The sequence below is a fragment of the Terrapene carolina genome, unplaced genomic scaffold (assembly GCF_002925995.2).
Source record: "Terrapene carolina triunguis isolate 2854851 unplaced genomic scaffold, T_m_triunguis-2.0 Scaffold236, whole genome shotgun sequence".
NCBI classification, from domain to species: domain Eukaryota; kingdom Metazoa; phylum Chordata; order Testudines; family Emydidae; genus Terrapene; species Terrapene triunguis.
The window spans coordinates 11,929,364-11,938,871 of NW_020664587.1; the positions used below are offsets into that span (position 1 = coordinate 11,929,364).

Sequence of the window (9,508 nt, forward strand, 5' to 3'; positions counted from 1 at the left end):
TAATAGTTCAATTTCATATTGGAGGGAGAGAGAACTGAGCCTCTCCTCTAACAGAGCGATTTACAGACCACACAGCTGGCTTAGTAGATACTTCTTCATATCTTTATCTAGCTCTTTTGCTCAGTCTCCTCCCAAGCATTTAATGCCAGCTCCTTTAACAAGCCTTGAAGTTTAGAAGGTTCATGGTCCAGCAAACGTAAGAAGATACCAGTTGAGCATAAATCAATTTACTCTGTGAACTTGGAGTTCTTTTCCCCTTAAATAATCATTTTAAGACATTTCTGCAAGCAACAGATTCATGAGTCTCTTTTTTCTCACCCATCTTTCATCAGCTTCTTTGAGACCAAGGAGCCCGTTCGTATCTCAATGCTAATGCATAAGGCTTAATATCCTGCTGAACAATGGACAAATGCAGGGATCAGCAGAGAGAGAATTAAAGAACAATAAATTCTCAGTCAAAAATGAGAAGCTTTTATCACCTTCTAAACAGCATTTTGGTCTGTCTGCAGTAATTTATAGTGTTTTTATCATCATGCATCAACTTCGTTGTAGGTTTCTGAGAGGATCAAGAAATTCATAGACTCCATGCATCAAAGATTAAACATTAAAATCCCAAGCCCTGGGTATTAAAAGCCCTAGATTAAAGCATACACATTTCCCCTCTTTGCTCTCGGGTACACATTTGCTTCAACCATTTTCCAAAACCAGCTAGGTGTTCAGGCAAATGAAGAACAAAAATAAAGCTTTCACATTTGTAAAGAAAAGATAAGAAACCAGAGTACCATGCCCCAATTCCTAAGCGTTGAATGGGAGCTGTCACGGTGCACAGAAGCGTAGAAGGTAGTAGAAAGTGGAATTACCACAGACACCCAGAGCCTGTCTGGACTGTTGCCATTAGGAGAGCCCAGAACACAAAGTGAACTTTCACAATTGATTGCATTAAGGTGTTGCAGCCGTATTGGTCCCAGGATATGTGAGAGACGAGGTCGGTGAGGTAACATCTTTTATTGGACCAACTTCTGTTGGTGAGAGAGAGAAGCTTCCAAGTGCCACAGAGCTCTTCTTTAGGTTGACCAGACCGACACACAGGGTTTAAAAGCAAAGTTTATTGCTACTGAGCAAAAATCAACTCATTGCAGGTGATAGGCCAGGAGGAAATCTACTCTGATAAAATAGATTACCTCACCCATGTTGTCTCTCTACAGTGACCAAACACTTTTTGGATCTTAATGCAAATATTCTATTTTACCATGAAGTTCTGTCACCCAGTTTAAATGTTCCAGGTCCCTGATATGTCCAATATATATACCGATCCCAAAGCACATGAAGCAACTGAGCAGGCTGTAAATGGACTGTCATTCCTGTTGTATATTTTGGACATGCTGCACTGCACGAGATGCACACACATGCCCTAACAGAAAGGTCCCGACTTCTGGAAGCTGTTCTAAATGCTGTAGTTTGGCTCCACGTTCCAGCTGCTGACACAAGACGATGAGCCAGTCAATCTTCCCGATTCCTTCGGACTCGGGATTTCTACTCGTGCTCCTCCTGCTGGGTCCAATTAACAGCACATGGAGAAAGCAGAGATACAGGCCTGCCCCAGAATCCAGGATCCAAACGGCTGAACTTTAAGGAAGTTTGGATCCAAATTGGACTGAGTTTATGATTTGGGCACTGAAGCTTTATGGTAGAACTATGAATATGGTACAGAGCTGTAAAGATATTTCCGAAGGGAAGAATGTTGGTGATGGGTAATGATCTCCTGGAATCACAGATAGAACAATGTGCAGATTCCCCTTTCTGTGTGATCAGACAGCCTAGTTTATGCTATACTAAGGATATGTGGCAGGGGCTTTTAAAGGACACAGAAGTAACGAAGGGAAGGCAGGTAGCTACAGCCTGATTTTCAGGGGTGCTGTGCGCTCCCAGCTCCCATGGACTTCAATTGAGTTGTGGGCAGCCAGTGTCTTTGCAGATCAGGCCCCAGATGTCAGCACAGGAGATTTATTACAATGCATTTGTGAGCTGCTCTAGTGCCACTAAGATCCCTCTCAAACTCAGGACACTAACCCATATGCCACTCCTCAGGAAAAACAAGACAGAGCCGAGGGGAGGGTTCCAAAGGAGAGATTTAATTTCTGAACTGATCAGTTACAGACACTGCTATCACTTAATCTAAAAGGTGACAGGTCCTTTATTCAGAACATCTGTACTCTGCATGGCTGGCCTGCAGGAGAGAGACAGCCAGCAGCAGAACAGCTGCACACAGGGCTAACTTTAACAGAAGAGTTTCATTCCCACAACACGTGCACAGAGGGTGATGCATGGTTAGCTGTGCTGTCAGAAGGACTCAATGTCACCAGCAGCAGATCAAGGCCTGGCCTCCGGTTTGCCACTGTGGTGTTCAGGTGGTGTGTATTTCCCTTCCTTTATCAGCTGCTTCTTCTGCGCCACAATTGCCATCAGACGCAGTATCTGCCAAAGACAAATGAGTTAAGGAATAAAGATTGTGTAGCAGGAAAAGAGGACACTAGAGAAGCAGCGGGAATAGTTGAAGCTTCCTTCAAAGCCTCACAGGTCAGGACCCTGGTACAAATGCGCTAGGACATTCTAGTTACAAGGTAAAAACAGTATTACCACGTCCCCTCCCAACAGAGTATAATTGCAAAGAGAATCTATACAACAATGTGTGCATTGCTCCACTGGATGGAATGGAAAACCTGAACTAAACGTAGTCATGTGTCCCAACAGTGGCTGCAACTGAAGGGGCTGTAATACCATACACATGCATGAACATTTCATGGGTTACAGACGGTTATATTTTACTATCTGTCTTTTAATAGACATTATCAGAATTTTAAAAATCTTTCCATCGTCATCATTTGTAACCACTCCCAGGAAAACTTTAAACTAGAATTTGTTTCCTTATCCATGTTATTTCCCCCCCTCCATCAGACACACACTTGTTATTACGGATGAAGAGCTGCATATAGTGTTTTAGGAGCACTGAGGGGTTTTTGTGTATAAAAAAAGAAAAACCAATAAAAAAAAGACAAAAATTACAAACAAGTGAGTAAAGTGGGCCAAAGTATGGGTGACATTTCAGTAACCCAGCATATTTTGCATTGCAATGAAAACTGCAGTCTAACCGACTTCTCCATGAATGGAGTCACTAATATGCCCAAGTACAAGGGACATGCACACAGTTGCAACCACTCTTGCCTTTACACTGTAACCCTTCAGGACAAGGATTGTCTTTTCTATGTTTGTACAGCACGTAGCACAATGGGGCTCCTGTCCCGACTGGGGTCTTTCAGCTACCATATGATAAACATTTATTACTAAGAATCACATGGTTTGAGTCAAGATACAACTTTCATAGAAACCACAGGGAAAATTCAGAGTTGAGAGTTCACCCCACAGCCTTTAACCTCATTTGTTATTTGCTTACAATGCTCTGAGTAAGCAACAACACTAAACTTCCTTCCACCTTACTCCTTCTCCTGAAGTCCCTTTCTGCCCTGTGTCCCCAATAACTTGGCAGTGATGGCCCCGTTACACATAAGCTGCACGTATAAACTTATCTGTCACGGTGTTCCCATAAGATCAGAGAGAATTAACCTTATCTAAGCAGGTTCAGCATTGTAAGGGCTCATGTTCATAAACCATTTCGAAAATGTACAGTGCTACATAACCACTAAATCTCCTCCAAGGGAAACTATTTTTATAACATATGCTCAGTTACCTGTTACTAATTGATGTGTGTATCAGCTTAATGGGCAACATTTTAGTTTATAACAACTCCATGGTACAAGCACATTGTGACTACAGTATGATTAGAGACCTTGCAGTCAGGAAACAGGGAAACAATAATACAAACTGGGAAATATAACTCAGAATGGCCCATCTGATATCCCTTGTTACTACAGTCCTTGGCATCCTTTTAAGAAGGCAGGTCTACCCATCAAAGATCCCAAATCCATGTTTTCCTTATTGAATCAGGGAGCAGGAAGTTGGGTGGATCACAGCTGAAGTTCCTGGAAAGTAAACAGCATGCTGCAATGTTCCACAAGTTCTGTGGCTCAGTTAGCCAAGACAGGAATGTCACCTGACCCATTGGGTTTCCTGCTGAGCTGACCAATCTGTTGCCTCAGTGAAAGAGAACTGAAGAGAGCATTTTCTGAGAGTGTATCCGGTTTACAAATAAACACAAACATTGTCAAGGTTTGAAGAGTTCCATGTCTTAATTTAACTACAAGGTTATTTGCTCAGACTCTACAACGTACTCATCCCAACAATAACCAGGCACTGACAAGGAACAAAATCTCCAAGAAAAAAATGTTTTGAGAGTCAGACATAGGACTAATCTATTGATGATATTCTGCTCTGCTTTCTCTACAGAATACTAAATTTCTCACTGCATTGCTATGGTCAAATTCTGCTCTCAGGCTCCCTCTGAAGTCACTAGGAATCACAGACATTTATCTGGAGGCAGAAGTTGGGCCTTAGGGCCTAGTGACAGGTGTATGGTTATTGCTCTTTGTACTGGACTGAAAATTTTGCATAGCTCTTATTATTTATCCCAGTGTTCACAGTGTGTGTAATATACATTCCCACTCCCTCCCCTGCCCATAACTAGCTCATCTCTTCTTACCGTTTTGCGCCTATTAATACACTCTTGAAAGTCTTCATATTCTAGTCTGCACTCCTTGTGTGCACGAATCTGCCCAATGTCACTGGCACACTCAATCCATTCCTTCTCAAAGGCATGGCACAGAGCCGGCCGTTTGTAGGGCTGCTCTGAGCTTTGATGCAGCATCCATCTGTCCGCATTGAGTCCCAGCTGATCTTGGAGATTCCAAAATGGCATGGCTGAGCAGGAAGTGAGGAGGGAGATAAAGAATGGCGGTTATAAGACTAGTCTAGAGATTTAGCTCAGTAAAACAGAAGCATATGAAAGCAGATATTTCAAATAAGGCTTTTTAGTGCACGATTTAATACTTTTCCCCAAGTGATTCATTTAAGTTTTATTTTCACAAGAGCAGAAGCAAGAGTTAAACATTCATCCAACATATATTATCCATTTTTTTTTGCAGAAAGGCAGGTAGAGGTAATATAAGCTAACTTCTTTAGCATCTGAACAGAGAGAAAATGTTCTGGAATCATTTTTTAAAATGACAAAAATATCCACTCAATGGCATTTCTATGGATGGCTCCTGTTGCACACAAGGTTCATTCATAATAAAATGCATTGATAAAATAGTATTTCACACCAGACTCAGTTAAAGTTATACACGGACCTGCTTATATATACACACATATGCATGTACTCGCAGATATTTTTTATATATGCAAACCTTTTGATTGTATGATCTTGGAGGTTATAATTTGCAAGCCCTTGTAAATCTCTTCATTCTCCTTGTCTCTGATCTCCCAACTAGCGTAGGCAGGCCAAAGGGCAATTGCACTCAAAAGCGTTGGATGCGAGTTAAATATACTTTATGATTGCATTTTTGCAATAGATCTCCAAGAATTTTCAACATCTTTTTTATATGCGACATGTAGGATGTTGGTACCTTCCTCTGTTTGCATTTCTCTGCATGTTCTTAGGGTTGCATGATCTTTAACAACTGTGATACTGTACCGTGTGGCTCAGGTCTGTAAGATAAGCCCTGTGTTCTTACTCAGTTTTTCTACTCAGGCTAAGCTTCCACTGAAGTCACAGGGGATTTAACCCAATAACGATTGCTGTATTTGGCCCCAGGTGTGCATTCTATGTTTATTTACACTATTGGCTATTCAGGGAAGAGAGACTGTACTATATACACATTGTGGAACTACTAGAATGAGACAATAATGCTAAGTAGCAAATGTGGAATTTTTAGTCTGCATTTTCACCAACAAGGCAGTACATAACTTTTTTTAAAGGTATAATTAATATGATATTGTCATCTACTTTATGTCCCAAATTTAGATTTTGTAAAAATAAAAAAAAAAAATCTATTAATGTTTTCAGTATATTTATAAATATATGTTTTAATTGAAATTTCAACACCCAACAATGTGGTTGGTGCAGTATGAGACACAAAAATAAAGATGACCCCTGCCATAGAAAGCTTATGGTTCAAGGCATGGTCTATACTAGAAACTTTTGCCAGTACAGAATATTGCTTGAGTTGTAATTCTTTTTATGACATTTGCATACTGGCAAAAGCCCCAGTGTAGATACAATTATGCTGGCACAAAAGTGCTTTTGCTTATACAGTGTAGTGGGTAGTACACTGAACTGGGACTCAGGAGACCAGGTTCTATTCACTCTTCTGAGCCTGGCCTGCTGCGTGACCTTGGGCAAGTCACTTCTGTACCTCAGTTTCCCCATGTGTAAATCAGGGATAATTATAAATTACCTCCTTTATAAAGCATCTTGAGATTTAACAATTAAAAGTGCTGTATAAGAGCTAGGTATTATGATAAGCTATACCACCAAAAGTGCTCTTTTACCTGTAAATACTGTATCTACACTAGGAGCGTTTGCCAATATAGCTATACCAGCAAACCCTTTTTAGTCTAGGCAAGGCCTAAAGATTCTAATCCTACTAACACTTAAGCATTCATTGACTTCTATAGGATTTCTGGAAAAACCTCTTGTACTTTCTGCTGGTGTGAATTCACTATCAAGCACGGAGGCAAAACTGACCTAAGGCCGCACACAGTTAACAATGGACATAAGAAAAGCACACGTCAAAGGTATGACAAAATATTAACAAATTCTTCGTCTCTTACACTGAATGTGACAGAACTGCAGCATGAGAAATTGCAACCATCTACCACATAGTTAAACATGGCCTTAGTTACAACAGCATGCACTGTGGCAATAAGCGTGCTAGTGAAATGTTTCATGATTCAAATATTGTTAACGGTCTTGTGAAAGAATCAAGGCAGAACTATTGGTGACCAATGTTTTGGCCCCAAAGTTCATGAGGAATTGTTTATGGATTTATTACCAATGCCAACACAACAGCCTATGTACTTCTCTGGCCTTGGCTACACTGATGGTGTACAGCGCTGCAACTTGCTGCGCTCAGGGGTGTGAAAAAACACCCCCCTGAGCGCAGCAAGTACAGCGCTGCAAAGCACCAGTGTAATCAGAGCCTGCAGTGCTGCACGCTCGCAGCACTGCAAGCTATTCCCCTCGGAGAGGTGGAGTACATACAGCACTGCGAGAGCTCTCTCGCAGCGCTGTGAAGTCCCAAGTGTAGCCAAGGCCTCTGTAGCAACTGATGCCTCAAATAAAAGGAAAAGAAAGATGTTTCCAGTGTGCTTGGGATACTTTATCACATCAAATGGTGTTCAATGCAACCCGCTTGATTTTTATGAAGACAGTGATGAACGCCACTCGCAGATTCATCATGCTATAAAGAACTGCCTAGAGAAACACCAGCTTAACATTAATTGTATTACCACATACTTGACTATAATACACCACGCTGTGTTTGCCATAGTTCACAGATGCATCAGTTATTGCTGAAAATGACTGCATTCTGAAGGCAAACTTACCTTGCACACACAACCCACGATACCTGCAAACACGCTAGCAATCTGCTGTTAGTTGATGTAAAAATGATTGTGTTGAAAATTTACAACCACTTTTTTGTGCCTGCAAAGTGCAGAGAAGAACGTAAAGGTTTTTTCTGAGTTTATTGAAATTGAATGGAAAGAAGTACTTGAGACATGTGAGCAGAAGAGGCTATCCCTTAACCCAGCAGTTGACCACCTTTTGAGAAACTGGCCTGCAATTAAAACCTGTTTCAAGTCACTACATGATGCTTGCCCAGTAACTTTAAATAAAATTGTCACTGAAGATGGTGTGTATACCTGTATTGTGGAAATTTACAGGTGTTCTCCCCCTGCCCCCAAGTGTGGCTTGTGTCGACAATTTTGAGAGGCAGTTGGAAGAATCAAAGCTCTGCATTACTGATGTGTACACAGAGATGTACCATTTTAAGATGAAGTAGCTAAATTGTAAAGAAGATTTTTTTTTTAATTCCACACCAAACTGATGGAAAAACACGACCAGAACAAAAAGCGAACATAAAGCAAGACTTCGTTAAGTTTTATGACCCTATGTTTTTGTATATTGATAACTAGTTTGATTTCTCTTCAGACAATGTAACGATGAACCTGAAGCCCATTGAGCTCTATGAGAAACTTAGGGCTTGTCTACACTGGCCCTTTACAGCGCTGCAACTTTCTTGCTCGAGGTACGAAAAAACACCCCGCTGAGCGCAGCAAGTTTCAGTGCTGTAAAACGCCAGTGTAGACAGTGCACCAGTGCTGGTAGCTGCGCCCCTCATGGAGGTGGTTTTTTTTAGAGCGCTGGGAGACCTCTCTCCCAGCCCTCTGCCGTGACTACACAAGCCACATTAAAGCGCTGTTGCCAGTTTTGACAAGCCCTTAGTTTCTAAGGCTTTACGAACATAATGGAAGCACTCAAAAGGAAGGAAATCATAAACACAGATCAGCTGCATGAGTTCTGCACCAGTTGAGATGTGATTGAAATATCAAGACATTACATTTCCAAATCTGTCGGCAAAAAGCTGATATGTTTCAGAAGCATGGAAACAAAACCTGAAAAACCCTTGTTCCCAACTGTGTCTTTTGTACCAGAAACCTTTGTAGACATAATTTTCTTCCTTAATGGGAAATAATTTGACAACAGAATAGATGCAAAGTAGATTTAATTAAAAGCAAACTCAATATGTGGATAAACTGCCAGTTATCCTGCAAAGATTTCTTCATCTCTGAACAACCGGATCAGAAGTTGCTGAGTGCTGCAAAAAGCAGCAAGAAATACCACTAGCGAATACAGGCAAGCACCGCTAATTATTTATAATAGTAACAACCTGAAAGCCACAACCAACTCTAGTTTCACAGGCTGCCATCCCCGAAAAAGAACCCACACCTCTGCACGATGGATGGGGGGAGGGGGTCAGAGAGGGGACTAAGAAAACTGGGGGGAACCAGGGGGAGGGATAGCTCAGTGGTTTGAGCATTGGCCTGCTAAACCCAGGATTGTGAGTTTAATCCTTGAGGGGGCCACTTGGGGATCTGGGGCAAAAATCAGTACTTGGTCCTGCTAGTGAAGGCAGGGGGCTGGACTCGATGACCTTTCAAGGTCCCTTCCAGTTCTAGGAGATGGGATATCTCCATTAATTAAAATTAATTATTAATTAACCCCCCCCCCACACATCCCTGGGGGCGGAGGCAGGAGGACAGGGAGGAGCTGGGGCAACCCCTGAAGCGACCCCCTGGCTCCTCCATACCCCTATTGGCGGGAGTGCAGGGCGGGCCTGCAGCCCCCGCCCCCCCCAACACACTCCGGGGGCTGCGGAGAGAGAGCCGGAATCTGACCGCGCAGCTCAGTGGCCCGGCCCCCCACAACTCGGGGAGCAAAGGAGAGATGAGGCTCCTCGCGAGCCAGAAGCCGGGCCCGACACCCAGAATAGAC

At 42.2% G+C, this 9,508-nt stretch overlaps 1 protein-coding gene across 1 annotated transcript; it reads right to left on the minus strand.

Annotated features, from left to right (window-relative positions):
- Nucleotides 1-2,111: 2,111 nt before the first annotated feature.
- On the minus strand, nucleotides 2,112-7,670 carry NDUFS5 (NADH:ubiquinone oxidoreductase subunit S5). Its single transcript, XM_024202520.3, has 3 exons — nucleotides 7,558-7,670; nucleotides 4,655-4,872; nucleotides 2,112-2,475 (listed from the first exon to the last, which is right to left on the minus strand). Exons 2-3 carry the CDS (start codon nucleotides 4,868-4,870, stop codon nucleotides 2,371-2,373), a joined length of 321 nt encoding a protein of 106 aa, XP_024058288.1. The 5' UTR covers nucleotides 4,871-4,872; nucleotides 7,558-7,670; the 3' UTR covers nucleotides 2,112-2,370.
- Nucleotides 7,671-9,508: the final 1,838 nt, after the last annotated feature.

Coding starts and splice junctions, on each gene's coding strand:
- NDUFS5 (XM_024202520.3), bottom strand. CDS start 4,870: ATGCCATTTTGGAATCTCCAAGATCAGCTGGGACTCAATGCGGACAGA. Junction 2,476..4,654: donor GTATTAATAGGCGCAAAACG/GTAAGAAGAGAT, acceptor TGTCTTTGGCAG/ATACTGCGTCTGATGGCAAT.